This window comes from Thunnus maccoyii, chromosome 10 (genome assembly GCF_910596095.1).
Source record: "Thunnus maccoyii chromosome 10, fThuMac1.1, whole genome shotgun sequence".
In the NCBI taxonomy this organism is placed as follows: Eukaryota; Metazoa; Chordata; class Actinopteri; order Scombriformes; family Scombridae; genus Thunnus; species Thunnus maccoyii.
The window spans coordinates 25,978,990-25,995,391 of NC_056542.1; the positions used below are offsets into that span (position 1 = coordinate 25,978,990).

Genomic DNA, 16,402 nt, shown 5'->3' on the forward strand with positions numbered 1-16,402 from the left:
TGGACAGCTTTACACAGTGCATCTCCGTCAAAAAAAAAACAAAAAGCCATGCAAATACCTACTTACATGTACACTAACCTTTTCTTTTCAAAAGTACTGAAGCAGACTATCAATAACAAACAAACAGATTAAGTAAGATTTCCCTCAAAGTTAAGTAACACATTTATTGATTTCCTTACTCAAGCGAATACGCTTGCAGGCAGACAGGGGGGAAAAAAGCAGAACCAGTAATAACTCACAGCCCTTTCTTTCATTTTGAAGCCACTTCACATATCAAGACCTAAAGCCCCAGTATTAGAGGTTATGAGCAATACACCTTATTCAAAAACCAAATTTTCACCTCCCACATACATCATGCTCAGCTGCTCATAAGGTGTATAAGCGGGGGATATACACCACATCCACAGTATAGAGGAGAGTTCTGGCTGTGTCACTTCCTCTGAGCCCCCTCAAGTCAAGACAGATCATTCCTGCTGCAACAATCATTTCCTCTGGATACTGTGGGGACTTTCTTTCACTCAGAATTCTGACATATTTATTGTATTGTGATTCAAATCCTTTAGGCCATGGCAATAGCTAACTATTCGTATATACAGCCATATTTTTAACACCTCTTCCTTTAATGGACCAAAATTTCCACATCCTATCCTGCCTTAATACAAAAAAAATATCACTTCCAAAGTGTGAATGATGGTGAAAATCTTTCTTGAATTATAGACTGAAATTTGCTTTTCTTCATAACTTTTCAGGTCAAGATCTGCTCCCTCAGCACAGCAACCCTAATGGTGCAGAGATGAATGGCAGCGTCAGGCTGGCATCACCACTCAGCAGCCAGCCCACCAGCGCAACCCTGACTATCACCAACGACCACCTCCTACCTCAGAGCCCCGCCAACACTGGAATGGCAGGTTAGTACCGGCATACATACTGTATGTGTGTTTCTATCTAGGAGTGGGTAGAAGATGTCATACAGTATATTCCAAAACATGTTCAATCCTCCTAACAGCTATCATACAGAGGTGCTCATGAGTAAGACAGTGGAACGTCATTTATTTTCTAATCTTGTTTTTTGGAAGAAATTCAAACACTGCTCCCTCTGTGAGGATCTCATCTTTGATGTGATTGGCCATCATGCCGAAGCAAGATCAGAAATTTTACTTGCATTCTGTGGTGAAAAGAAGTCATGACTAGAAAGTTTTCATAGTATTCCCCAAGTTGAAAATAATACACGTTTTTATCTCTTATCTCTGTCCTAGCAGCCAGGTGTAAACAGGCTTTGATTTGTATAATCAGTGGATTTCTCCTATAAGCAAACAAGATGGGATCAATCCACAACAGTATATAATCTCACTCCCATATACTGTTTATTTAATGACTGGGGAGTGAGATGTGGCTGCTTGTACCTGCACAGTCCTGTGACTCCTCATGGGCTATATTGATAAAGTTATCTAATTTCCCCTTTAAATTAGAACAATCTATCTCTTAAAGACAGTATGACTTTGAAAAGCCTCCCAGAAAATCACTTACCTTTCTCTTTCACTCAACTTTGTTCAACACATTCCTCTCAGCCCAAGGTCAAGGCCACCTCTTAAAGGCAATAGAATGTCACCAAGTAGTAGAAAGTAGTAGATAACAAGCTCGCTTTTGCACAAATATCACCCACAGTAACCCACTTGAGCAAAATTGATTAAATTGCCACACATCTGATGGAATGAGCACACACTTTAAGTGAGAGGTCCTTGTATTTATTGAAGCAAGCCGTTACAGTTGCTCACAACATATAAAGAATGAGACACAGCGTAGGCAGACTTTCACCTCTTGTTGGTTTAAACAACAGCCAGTGGATCACATTGGCAGAAGGACTGAGTTCTTTCTCTATAGATGTGACTGAACACAAAGCCTTTGCTGTTTGTCAGCTATGACAGGTAGAGAGTGAAGAGCAGAGATCAGCAAAACAGCAATAATCTGTAGGTACTTCAAAAGCAAAGGATACATGACATAAGATGAGGTGAATGAGTGTATGTAGTTCACTCATATGCTTAACCGGTGCAAGCATGAATGCTGTAGTGATAGTGTATATGTAGGAACGTATGGATGCATGGATGTGGGGAAGATATAGGGAGATGGAGTCCTGGAGGGAAAAACCAGGAAGTTAAATAAAGAGGCTAAAAGGCTACATGTGTATCTCTCGTCTGTTAGATCTTCACAATACATAAATATGTAATGTTACAAATGCCAACACATGTGAGAGTAACTGGAGCTTAATGGTTAAAAAGGAGCTTCCCTCACCATCCCAGCATAGGGCTTTGTGAAATCCATTTAAAAATTTTTCCAGATTCCGTTTTATTTTTTCTGAATTCTGTGTTTTACAATTGAAGCATATTTTGCCATCAGAAAGAGTGTCTAATCATGCGGTGGATTAATAACATTTCAACAGTTCAATAAGAAAGTATTCAAAATTTAATCACACATTGAATGAAATTAATAAATATCAATGAATTTGTAATGATGCAACACAACACTGCACTATTTTTTAATCAAAGAAAGTGCTTCAATACATAGTAAACTAAGACGTTATCATGAAGAAGTGAAACAGAGTTTGTAAGCACTGTGGCCTGAAGCAATCCTTCACATTTTTGTGAGTGATCTCACTGTGCGCCATTTTTTTCTGTTTATTCAGCTTAGGTGCTGTAAAAATTCAAATTTTAAAAACCCTATTTTTATAAATTGCATCTACATTATGGCAAATTCCCTGATATTCTGTGTTTTCACAGTTGATTCAATTTTTATTATCAAATTCCACAATTCTGTCCATGTTTTCCGCAATGCAGAAATCATAGGGCCCTACCAAGATAAAACTGAAGTATTGATGGATGCTCAAACAATCTCTCAATCAATGCCCTTTTCATGAAATGCCATGCTCAGGTGTGCGCCCCCACTTTAAAGTCATCAAAGCGTACATGGAAAGCAGCCAGATAGACTTTAAAGGTTGAATAAGCCTAGCCCCACTCCACACAGCTCACAGAAATATAAAGATAGCTTATTCTGGTTGACTCTGGATTATAGCAGTGGAACTAGCAGGAAGTACGCCCATACTAAACTTGTGTGTGTTTACTGAGACCATACTCACAAATTCCACACCTCCGCTGTGAGCGTTACCAACTGTCACCAAAACCTTTCCGTAGCATCAGGCACAGTCAGCCAGGTATAACCACAGGGAGCAAAAAAAGAACAAAACAGAAGGTGAAACATACCTTGAAATTGACTGCACAATGGACCATCTGTTTTACCTCAGGAACAAAATGTCATGAGAGGGAATGAATAAGCTCTTGTGTGTATTTATTTATAAACTCAAACTTACTTTCTATTATTGTTTTGTAGCTGAGAACTCTGGATTGGCTCAGTAATAAATAAAATTCAGCTAAACCAGACTGTGTCTGGAGTCTCAGGTGTTCAGTGACACGGCACCAGAGAAATAAGAAGAAATAGAGGCATGAATTGTATGATTTCACATGAAAAATAATTATTTCCTAGTTTTCTTTGTTATCCTTGAAATGTATAGATGGATGTATAGCATGCATATGGTTTAAGCACAATACCATGCGTGAACATGGTTGATAAATAAGGTTCCCACAGCATATAAATGAAGTTGACTTTCTATCCTGTGTTTGACCTTGTTGCACGTCCTCCTCTCTATATTAGTGTTATTATTAGTTATATTAGTGCAATTAAAATAAAATCTAGTGTATGTGCTCCTATCAAAAGAACATTTGAGTTTGAAAAGTCTCTTAATGAATTATTGTCACTTAGTAATTGCTCAGTCCAATCCATGATAAGAACACAAAGGGCTTGTGTGCCGTGAAGCAAACAAATATGATTTGTTTTGTCAGAGACGGCTTCCTGATTGTTCTGTTGACTGCTTGTCACATAGAAGCTTCTCTCTTCATTAACTTTCTCTCTCAACTCAAGTGGAAAACATTCCCACTGCTTCACAGAGACACAGGACATCTCTGCTTTTCTTTATTAGACTGAAGCGTTCCCTTCACTCTGAATACGGTTCAACCTGCGCTTTGAATACAGATAAAAATTTTATTAAAATCAAACATCTGCTAGTGTTATTCATCTCTAATATAACGGAGGTTCCCCTCTGACCAAAACTAATGAAATTGTCTTTATTATTTTGAGTCAGGGAACCAAGAACCAAAAAGACTTCGGTTGCTGTCAGATTGGCAAGGACGGGTAAAAATATTGAGATTACCGCAATATTTCCATCTCTAGCCAGTAGTCCAGAGTTCAGATTGTGGCCTGTAACCATAGAAACCAGTCCAGTGCAGAGTGTGAGGATTTTATTGAACAAATTAATCTGAAAATCCCATAATGAAACCATTCTTTATCCAGAGAGTTTTTCCTTATTAACTGGCTTTAAATGGCAAGTTTTAGTGTCACATGATGATCTAAATGCTGTTTCAGACAGAGACAGTTTTGTTACAGTTGCATTACATCACTACAGTTGTTGAGTATCATCAGAAACGAACCACACCATTAACCACCGTCAGTTTATATCAAAATGCTGGCGTTGGTATTAGTCTCTACAGCCCTGCACTGCCTGGTGTCCAGCACCATTTCCACCAAACTCATAGAGCATTTAAATTGTGGTAAAGATCACATGATCCCAGCTTGAATATGGTCTGAATTTTACATTAGGCAAAAATGGAATGCAGCCAATGACTCTAGCATTACACGCTGCCATTAAAAACTCAAGTCACTCTAACCTTGCTGTCTGTCTACCCCTTGTCAGTTTCCAGTCTGCCACCAAGCACCACCCTATCACATACCGCTGCATCCCAGGGCCTAGTGATGTCACCGGGAGGCGTGGCAAGTGACGGCAGTGTTACATTGACCCTGGCAGATGCGCAGGGTATGCTGGACGGTGTCACTCTAAACCTCAATGCACAGGTAAAGCAACACACATGAATCATCGGTGGGCACGCAGGACATTTAGGCTGGCTGATCTTGGATACAAGGTTCCATCTCTAGTTTTGGTTCCGTTTTGCAGCTTCATGAACTTTATGTTTTGCATGTGAGCTAAAATCAAGTCATCAATTGTGTTTATCTCACATCCAACTTCTTCTATCCAGCTGATCATGAAGTGTGTGTTTCCAAAGACTGCCTGACTCTACAGCAGAAACATTCAAAATAAGAGTGTATGATGATCAAGTTTAACATCATGTGGTTGCTTTACCAGAGTATCTTTTCATCCTCAGGGTCAAACATTTCCAGCAGTGCTGAATGACTCTGGTCTATCAGGACAGCCAGCCAGTTCAGGACAGCAGGTCATACTGGTCAGCCACCATTCCCAATCTGCCAACGGGGTGTCGGACAATGGATATAATGTGAGTGTGTTTGTCATGTCTGTAAGATATCCAAGGACAGGAACTGTCAAACAGAAGCAGAGGGAAGGTTTTTCATTGTTAAATTGATCAAACACTCAAGATGCTAACAGGCTAATCCACTATGATGGATTATCTGTCTCAAGTTAATGATGTCTGTCAGCTGCTTTTTACTCTAACATGAGTGGAACTCAGTGGCTGTCTGAATATAAAAAAAACACATTAATCAATCTAAAAACTTTGGATTTCTGTGGAAATGAGTTGTCCAAGTTTTAAACTTTTAAGACATTTTGGCCAATTTGAATGAAGGCAAGACGAGCTTTTATTGCGTATGATGCAAGAGTAAGAAAGAAAACATTTGTCCGCTCCAGCGAAATGTTTTGATCATGCATCTGTAGGTGTACATTTTTGTGAGTAACTGTAAAGACGTTACTTACCAATCTGTCTTTTTGTGCGTGATCCAGATTACTGACGATGGCCATAAGGGTGGAAAGGACAGCCAGACAGAGGCTGATAATCGGAACCAGTGTTACTACTGTAATCAGGTCTGCCAGAACGCCAACACATTGCGCCGCCACTGTCGACTAGCTCACGGCAAGGACCGCTGCCACGTCTGCAGTCTCTGTAACAAAGCCTTTAAGCGAGCGACACACCTGAAGGTAAGAACATATTCAAAAATAGAAGACTTTGATTATATACAGTTTGAATACAAGCTATTATAGCTTAACACTATCTTGATCTTTGTTATATGACTCCAGCTACTGCTTCCTCTGTAGACACAAACTGGTCACTTATTCAATTAAGAATTTAGCCGTTTTATATTAATGAGTAAAACAGATGAATAAAACTCTCTGGCTTTTATGAAAACAGTAAATCAACTCTCACGACATTAATCTTACTTTTTGTCATCAGTGCCTCCAGCCCAGGCTGAAAAAATGAATCAAATTCATGATTCAAAGATTCAGTGAGAAAAGGGCTAATATTAATAGTGTTGTTACCACTATTTGAAGGAAAAACAAGAATAATTCATCAAGTGGCATTTCAGATAGACTCTTTTAAACTGTCACTCTCAACAACAAAACAAAACACTTACACTGAGAGGTGTTTTGCAGCTAAATTAGGAAGAGGAGCACATCGGCTTCTCTTCTCTGGTAATGCTCTTCATGTGGTTGAGACACTCAAACTCATAAACCAGGCTTCTCAAATCAGGAGGAAAGAGCCCGAGGAGGATATGGCTTCATACAGAATCTCTTTCCCCACCGTATTTCATATTTCTAAGGAGAGACCATTATCCCACAGGCTTTTACTTTTGTAAATGTGCCTAAACATGCTGCAAATCAATTGTCTCTCATAGAAATAATGACACTGAGATTAGGTGAGTGTGACAGTGAAGGTGACCAAGCTTCATCCACTCCAGGACCCCAGGCTGTTCAGTAGTCTGCAATGACAATGTTAAATTGAGATTTTTTTTAAAAAGGCCCAGTGGTGGGAAAAGATAAATTGGTAGTGCTGTTATTTTTCGTTTGGTTTGCCTGTGGATAATACTTTGAACATTTAATTATAGCTAGACCAAGACCATGGCTTTATAATATGGGAACACAAAAAATTTTTAATGACAATGTTTTAATGTTTTAGAATTACTTGCAGGCATTTTCTGTGCAAGCTGGGTTAGGGGACATCAGTAGACTCTCACAGGAGAGAGGACACTCAAAGCTTTTCCATCACATGACCCTGACAGCCAGATAAATTGAGGGTATTTTTTGTTATCGGCCCACTGCTTCACTTTTGCAGTTACCTGGAGACTTGAATTTACCATCTAAATTTTTGTAGGCTGCAACAAAAGCAAACAAAAGCAGTAAGGTCAGAAACTTTTTTTTTTAGATGTAATGAAAATTGAAAAGTAATAGTTCAGCATTTTTGCAAATACACATAGGGCTCTATTTTAACTGTGCAAGTGCAACAATATGCAAAGTGGAAGGTGTTGTGTGCATGGACTGTGTGGGCATCTCCATGTGCATCTGCAACCAAAGACAGATGGTTTAATCATCACTTATTTACTATAATAATGACACAAATAAAAAATTAAAAATATATTTGGTGAAGCTGTTTGTATGATTACATCAGGCTGACGCTGTTTAAGCCTCAATTCTAATGTATCTCACCTCGTAAATGGTTGCGTAGTTTAGTAATCATTGTTACACAACAGTGTTTGCACCACAATGCATCTCAAGAATAAAACATGAGACGTTACTTTTGCTAAAAAAGAAAGTTGGAAAAGAGGTACTGGTGGGCCCCGTAACCAGACATCTCCCACATAAAAAGTCAGAATATTGAGTTAAAACCGAGCAGTCTGATGTGTTATTCTTCAGCAGTCTGGTGTCATCTGGTGATTTAATGGAGGTGCTCTGAGGTGGCACTTCTCAGAGGCTGCGGATTCATCAACATATCAGTCCTGCTGCCTTCAGCTGCTGCAGGGATTTAATGAAGTGAAGGAGAAGCTTTTTATACAGTATAAAGCAGCTGTGGACAGCAGATACTGCAACAATCACCCGTATTCATTTATAGATCAATGCAGACTTATTTATTGACTTTCCTACTGCAGCCACATTAAATGTTATTTTCTGTGCCGAGTTTGGTTGGAGAGTGTTTAATAGAAATTTTTTGAAAAAATTTGAAAGAAATATACAAGTCAGTCTTCAAAAAGCACATACAACTAATTTATGTTATGTAACGTCAGCTTCAAACGGATCAAGCACAAAAGTGAAGACAAAACATTACACTTTCTTCCACATATCACATCAGCAGCGCCCTCAGCAACACAGTACATTATTCACAACCTTAGACATCAAAATGAAAGGAAGCACAAGAGAGAAAGTCAAAAGACACACTTGTAGTCTTGTAGAGAGAGCTTGTGTGCTAGGCTGTAATAGTAAATAAGTTTTTTTTTCTTCGGATCTGTCAATAGGAACATGAACGAGTGCACCAGCCAGGCCCGTCACCCAGCTCCCAGAAACCCAGAGTCTTCAACTGCTCCTCCTGTGCAAAGGCCTTCGCCAAGCGTAGCCAGCTGGAGAGACACAACCGGACGCACACAGGTAAAAGAATTAATAGAGGATGTCATGACAAAAATCTCAAAGTTGTGATTTAAGTTCAAATCCAGCATTTTTTTTCAATTTCAAACTGGAGACCTTTCTTTCTTTGTTTTCTCACAAAAAGTAAAAACAAGTGAAATATGTCAAAATCAAGAGTCCTGATACAGACCTAAACAACATGGTGAAAGAAAGAACTGCATGTGCAAACAGGATCCTACACAGACGGTGATATTTAACAGCTATCAGCTTTCTCACTAATTCATACATAGATACATACATTCATAGACCCTGTTCACACCTGGCATTAAAATGTGTGTCACAAGTGGACGGCTCTAAGTACAGGTGTGAACGCACCCAAGATGCATTGAGGACACATTGAGATCCGATCGCCCAGACCACATTCGGAGGTGGTCTGGGCCACATAATGCCACATTCTTTTAGCAGGGTGTACGCAAATGTGTCCTGGGCCACATAGAAGGACCTCATACTCAACTGAGGTCCTTCTACTTCTGCTTACACTTCTGTGTAAGCAGAAGTACATACGTGTTCGTGCAAGTGTGAAACAACAAGAAGAAGAAGCCACAACATCAGGCAACATGGATTCTCATGGATGGAGTACACACAAAACACAGTGTCTGATTTCCATTTGGGCCAAAGAGTTTTGATTTTGCCCACATGCCAATGTCTTGGCAAACAGGAAGTGCATCGCTGCCTCCTGCCGGTTAAATACAACAACGCATTTGGTCTTTGCAAACGGAAATGATGTGTGTTTATTTGTATATAGAGCAGGAAGTGAGAACTATTATGATGACTGTTTAGTCATTAACTCCACCAGTAACCTCAGAAATATTAAACATAAATGTATTCTGCAGTGCGCTCTACTGACTTCCTTTAAGTTTACCTTCCATTCCTCATTTTTGCCCGACGTGAACTGGTGTTTATTCACGTCTTGATCTTTAGCTTAAAGAGTGTGTGACAGGACTTGAAAAGGAAAAAGTGAGTCTAGTTTTCCCTCAGCATTAAAGTGTATGAGCATAAAGAGCAGTGATTTATGTGACATACTGCAGCTTTCATGTCAGAAGATATCCAACAGATCCCTGCTGGCTGGAGGGAATAAAAGGTGTTTGTTTGCCTGTCGTAACAGTCCACAGTTGAGCAAAACACAGATATGTAAAGAATACCAATATACTGTAGGTAAACAGGGACCAGGGTTGCCACATACAGTGATGTGAATAAGGATTTTAAGAGATAAAATTCTAAAATCGATCAGTGTCAGATCTCAGAAACTAATAATTGAAAGTGTGTTATTGACATTGCAATTTAATAATGTGAATAAAACTATAAAATTAAAATTTTGGTTAATTTTAAACACCTTTAATATTGCTCATATACCTCACGCGTAACAGCAGAGTGTGGTTCATGGATAAGGATAGTTTACCTTTTGATATAACACCATTTTCTCAACATCAAAATAGCAAAGCACACAATAGCACACAATTTCTTACAGCAATTGACATGAATTACTGTTATGTGTGCACATGTAATCATGTGTTTGCATGTGTGTCCTGCACACTAAGTGGTGTGTTAGTCTGTGGGTTTTGGCCAAAACCCCATGATGTTGAAAGCTTTGAATGTAGCCAGACTAAAGTGGACGGTGGGAATGATTTCAATATTCTGAGCTTATGTACTCTGCTTTGCCGACTTTAAGATGTGATTTATTCTATCTTGTAAACTAAATGTAATTTTGGTTTAAATAGGATCAGCAGATTTCTGAATGCAGTAATGAAACATTTGCAGACCTTTTACACTGACTTCATTTGGTATAATGCTTAAGTTACTGTATTTACTTAATAGAATGAATACCAGCAGCACAACACTTGTTTGGGCTCATTGAATAACACCCTCGTTTTGCTTTTAACTCCTATAATTGCCATCGTAGCGACATTAATTTGCACTTTTTATAGCAAAGTACAATACCGTGTATCACAATTAATCTGACAGCGGCATTATAATGCAGAGACATGCACAACGCAACACCACCAGAATGATCAATTATCTGCGGGTCTGTGTTTTTGTTTTTTTTTCTTCACGCAGGCGAGCGTCCCTTTAAGTGCAGTCAGTGCGACAAGGCCTTCAATCAGAAGAGCGCCCTGCAGGTTCACATGGTCAAACACACTGGAAAGAAGCCCTTCAAGTGTGAGGTCTGCAGCATCAGGTTCACCCAGAAGAGCAACATGAAACACCACATGAAGAGGTCCCACGGCTACGGTGAGCAGCTGACTGGCATCACACCAGCAAACACATAAAAACACTCGGAGGGACAGCCTGCTGTTGGTGCAGCTGTGTAACAAAAGACAGTAATCATCTCTCTTGTCATTCTGTCAACTTAGTTCACTTTCACTTGGGAACAGTGTTTCTAAGAATATCAGGGGAGATGAACATTTTTTAATGAAATTCACCTCGTGATTTGTGTGTCTTTTCTCTCGCGTGGTCATAAGACACATTTCCTGTAAAATAGAAACTATACTTGCGACATCACATCACATTAAAAGGTGGCCTTGGACACTTGAGACTGCTGAGAGAGAGGAAGTGTTGGCCTTCCCCCGCGGAATACTCTCTCTCTCCAGTTTTGTGTCTGTGACTCTTCACGTGATTATCCTTCTCATTATCTTTTGAGAAAGAGCCTCATAACGCCAACACTCAGTCACCCACACACTCAGCAATAATGTGCGTGCACACAAAGTACAGTAGCAATCAAACAACAGAAAAGGCTACTTAGGGAATTTGAAGGCATTTCCCAACGTGCGGTGGTGCAAAAGATGAAGTCTGCAATGGAATATTTGTTTGACAGTTTATTTATATATAGACTTAAAAACACTTACAAAAGCTGGATGCACTGAATAGATGCTTGCGAATATGAAACAAAACAAAAAATATGAACAACACGACCAGACCAAAAAACACCCACACGGTTGAAAAACTGTGTTGCTTCCTCAGTTCCTAATTCCCCTCCAGCTGTTCACCTGTGACTTCCCTGTGTAGGCTACATGACTACTGTGATTACCTACCTATGCCCTCAGATGCGCAGGGGAAGTAGCAACAGCAGTATTTACACAACTTACCACACACAACACATAGCACACATCTAAATTGGCTACAACACACACGCCCCACCTTCCGCAAGCATTGTTAAGCAGGAAAATTGTGATTGTTCACTTGAAACTGTCAGCTGAACTTCCTCTGTGATATCAATTCAGTACATCCTGAATTTTAATTCATCACCTCTTCCTGATAGCCTCGGTTAAGGTTTAGGTGGCGGCTCCCCTTTGGTTAACCTTGGAGCGAGAGTGCTACTAACACACACTCACACACGTGCCTGCATTGGTATTCATTCCATTCAAACATTCCACCTCCCACCAGGCAGGCCCCTATTGAAGATGACCCGAGGAGGAGAGCAATTCTGACAGATCCATTCTGTCCTATTCAACAAAAGTTTCCACTCATGTCTCCCCTCTGGGTGGGTGTAGATAATTTAAAAAGTCATGTCTGAAACACTGGCGCCTGTAGTGTCATAGGGAATAAGGCGTCTACAAAGTTAGAGCACATTTAATTCACTTTTTCAAGGCTGTCTGTGTTCTATGAAGACCTGTAGAAATCAAAAAAAATATTTTTCCAGGTCAGATTATGTTTCATAAATTTGTCAAATATTGTTAAACTTCTGGAAGAGTCGTACACGACTTTGACGTGGTTACATGGTTGTACAGACACTAAAGTGAGACTGAAAGACAACAGTCCAGCTTCTCACTGTTGTTTCCATGCAAAGATTTTCATCATCTTTTCACTAGAAAAGCACAATAGTTGGAAGTCTCTGTGGGACCAAGTGACCAAGTTAAATGTCTGAAGAAAGTGCAGTGTCAGGCAAGATAATATCATGTCAAATGTCTTCAGGTGAAGATTTTATGATGTGATCTATGTTTGGCATTATATACAGTATGTGCAATCCTTAGACATAGCAAAAAGCATCTGTGGATGTCTTTTTTTTGTCGTTATTTGCCAGTTAGACTTAATCTAAAAACAAAATAGAATCAGTAGAGACACTGGGAATGACTCATATTGAACATGAGGTGGAAAAAAAACACTTACAACCATACAGAATGGTCTGATCCTCTAGCCTTTTACCAGTTTTAGATTCCAGTGGTTATGGGAGTATATGACCATTTTAATTAACGCTGACCTGAGGTTATCATGGCGTGCAGCAGCAGAGAAGGAATATTCATTGTATGTAGCCATTTTGGCACAAATTGTTTTTGGTTTGAGGAACAGGAGCATTGTTCTGGGATATTTAGTTGTAGCATTATGGTTATCTTCACTGCTAAAAAAGAATATTTTTTAGCTCAGCTGAACTGTGAACTTGCCATTTTAGCATTAAAAATAATTGGCAGAAACCACTCACACCATTTCCACACCGTCAGATCCAGTTATATTGCTCTAAAATGGCAATTTAAGGTATTCCACGTGTATTTTTCCTTGGAAACTGAACCACATTTTAGCGAGAATTCATGGCAAATACCTGGATCTGAATTCTCAGTATGTAACCATATGACTGCACATGTTTGTATGTATGTATTGTTGTGTATGTTCACATGTATGCATGTTTTAACAGTTCCCAGGCTGACATGTATGTCCAGATCTGTTGTGCATTTGTGTGTATGTTCAAGTAGATTGTCCACATCGACAAGAGGAAGACTCTCTTTCACAATCATTTTGCTTTTTGGCAAGTACCGGAGGAGGACTTGAGATACACACTCATACGCTTGCAACTTAATGAATATGTGTTTGAAGTGTTTCAGATACAGAGAGCAAAAATAGAGGAAGATAATTAAATGACTCCCACCGTAAAACTCAATTCAGCATGTGGCCTCTAGCAATAAAAAAAAAAGCATGTCTGAACCCGTCAGCCAGTGCCAAAGTGTCTTCTTGTTTTGTGCTGAAGTTATTTTAAGCTAAATGTACTCTGACACATAGCTCGTGCCATCTTTACAACCCACAATGAGCTTATTCCATATCTGTGGAGTCTTATTATATAGTTTGTATAATAGCTGCATTTTCAGAAGAAAGAGCAGGGAAAATGTGAGGAGCATGGAGGATAGATAGCTTTTTGATGAATGGTCTCATTTGCATAACAGCCATTGGCAAATTAAACATAGCATCAGAGCTGCTGATGCTGTTCCATAAATGTGTGTTTGTGGGCTTTTCATCTGGTTTACAAAGCGCTGTTATTAATATCAGGCCGTATTTTACTGTATTTAAGTCATGCAAATCCTTTCTCATTCTTCATTTTCCCTGTTTTCTACATCTAGGTCAGATCCAGGAAGTGTCCCTAGGCCAAGAAGAAGCAGCCCCCCAGGTCGAGGTGACACCTGAACTTGACCTGGAAGTGGTTCCTGAGTCATCTGGAGACTGGCACAACGTTTTCCCCTGACTGACCACAAACCACACAAGTCCCAAGAGTCAAAAATCACTGTACAGTGTATTGAACACTGATTGAGTTTTATAACTAAACAGCAAAGCTTTGCCAAACATATTCCTTCTTTCAAAAGGGTTATTTGGTTAGAAAAGATGTAAGACATCATAAATTTGCTCTGCTGTATACTGAGGCTTTTACCGTTGCAGCAGCCCACTGCTGTTTATCCAAATTAGCAGTGAAGTAAGGGGGGTCTGGCTCCCTGTCATTGGCTTAATGACTTTTATCTGTTTTGTTACTGCCTGATTGTCATCAATATGATAATCTCCGGAGAGGTTTGGCTCAATAAACACAGGCATCCCAGAGAATTCTCCAGTCAGGAGATAGCAGGTCCCTCTAATGCTGATGCTGTCTGAAAGAGAGGAAACTATAGTCTGCGAAAAAGCTCCCCAGAGAACCAGTGTCTTGTCTCTCCGTCATTGGTCTGCTCAGAGAGACATATGCGGAGCAGCAGCCAACTGTACTGCTGTCATGGCTTCAAAAGCAGCTGTGTAACAGCACATAACATAGAATGCTTTTTTCACTGGTTTATGAAAAATCTGATTTTTTTTTTTTTTTTTACATATTTATACTGTACATATTTCATCTTAATGTTACCTGAAGTGAGATGGCATTTGTAGTTTGCTACATGATTGTTTTAGTTCAAATACAGCACCTTAAAGGTGCAGTGTGTAGAATTTAGTGGCATATAGCAGAACTGACTTGGCAGAAATGGAATATAATATTCATAAGTATGTTGTAATTAATGTATAATCCCATGAAAGTAAGAAAAGTTGTGTTTTCGTTACCTTAGAATGAGACCTTTATATCTACATAGGGAGCAGGTCCTCTTCCACGTAGCCCGCCATGTTGCACCGCCATGTTTCTACAGTAGCCCAGAACAGACAAGCACTAGCTCTAGAGAGGACCTTTTGCGCTTTTCGCAAGTTTCGCAGCCACTGTAGGTTCTCCTACACACTTGGAAGAGGAGGGGGAGGGGGAGGGGGTATTCAGTTGGTTGCAATCTGCAACCTCACCGCTAGATTCTACTAAATCCTACACACTGGATTTCTGGATTTGATGCTGTATGAGGTTTTGATTGTCAGCATTGTGTTTCATGTTCTTGTCATATCATTAACACTTGCAGCTCCGACATTTTCTATACTGTAGTTTATTTTGTACATAGTGTAGTTAGATTGCGTATATTTTCTGATGAACCGCCATGACATGAATTGGTTGGAAAGATGTAATTTGAGCATAATGTTGTGTTTGTTATGATGCAAAGCCAATGTACAGACAATAAGCTGTTTTTTTTCTCCTCTTTTTTTGCAGTTGTATTTTCTATTGTCCATAACAAATTAAGCAGATTAAAGTAATTTTTCTAATAATTGAAAGTTGCATTTCTTTTTATTCTTATATGCATTATTGTGTTTCTTACAGATACAAGAATCTTTAATTCCTCCTCTATAAAAAGACTAGTTTGGGAAACAGGCTTATTGGCTTTTTTGCAAAAAATTAGATGAGAAAATGAATATCACGATTATGTTTTTATGTTAACTATGGAGCTAGAGCTAGGTGATTAGCTTAGCTTAGCATAAAGACTAGAAGCAGGGAGAAACGGTTAGCCTGGCTTTGTCCAAACCTACTCCAGGAAATCACTGCACCTGGCCAAGAAATAGAAATGTTGGTAGGTGGATTTTGCTTACCTTTGGACCGAGCCAGGCTAGCTGTTTCACCCTGCTTCCAGTCTTCATGCTAAGCTAAGCTAATCAGCTTTTGGTTATAGTGTCATATTTAGCATACAGATGTAAGAGCAAGTTTCCCAAAATGTTGGACTATTCATATGATGATAGAAGCCAGCAGGTGATTAATTTAGCTTAGCATAAGGACTGGAAACAGCCTGGTCCTCTTAAAACCATAAAACTTGTTTTCACATTTCTGTTTGTGTACATATTAAACAATCTGGACATAACATGTTAATTACTGATCTCTAGAGGTAATTATTGGTAGGCAGGGTTTGAACTTTGGGCAGAGTCAGACTTGCTATTTTCCCTGTGCTTCCAGTCTTTATGCTAATCTAATCTAATCAACTGTTGGTTATAGCTTCATATTTAGCATACAGATATAAGAGCATAGAGAGGAATAAGCATACTTTCCAAAATGTCCCAAAAATTATTCCTTCAATGATGGAACTGGAGCCAGCAAGTATAGTCTAGCATTGGAATTAGAAGGAAACAAAGTAGCCTGGCTCTGCGTAACCCCCCAGGAAACCACAAGTTGCTTTCACACTTCTATTTGAGTATGTGTTAAACAAACCAGACATAACATGTTAATTTAGTGAGTTTGAGATATGCTAGTAGGCAAACTTTTTAACCTTGGACAAAAGGCTAGCTGTTTCCCGCTCCCTGTCTTTATGC

At 39.3% G+C, this 16,402-nt stretch overlaps 1 protein-coding gene across 4 annotated transcripts in view; it reads left to right on the top strand.

The window, feature by feature from the left end:
* The window catches only part of LOC121905142 (zinc finger protein 236-like), a 56,248-nt gene extending 41,513 nt beyond the window's left edge, over window positions 1–14,735 (top strand). For all 4 annotated transcript variants that reach the window (XM_042423152.1, XM_042423153.1, XM_042423154.1 and 1 more), the window contains 7 exons: window positions 750–908; window positions 4,799–4,956; window positions 5,265–5,393; window positions 5,855–6,049; window positions 8,356–8,485; window positions 10,577–10,750; window positions 13,843–14,735. In XM_042423152.1, coding sequence (XP_042279086.1) covers window positions 750–908; window positions 4,799–4,956; window positions 5,265–5,393; window positions 5,855–6,049; window positions 8,356–8,485; window positions 10,577–10,750; window positions 13,843–13,964 — 1,067 coding nt within the window. In that variant the 3' untranslated portion in view covers window positions 13,965–14,735. The remainder of the gene's footprint in view (window positions 1–749; window positions 909–4,798; window positions 4,957–5,264; window positions 5,394–5,854; window positions 6,050–8,355; window positions 8,486–10,576; window positions 10,751–13,842) is intronic.
* Window positions 14,736–16,402: the final 1,667 nt, after the last annotated feature.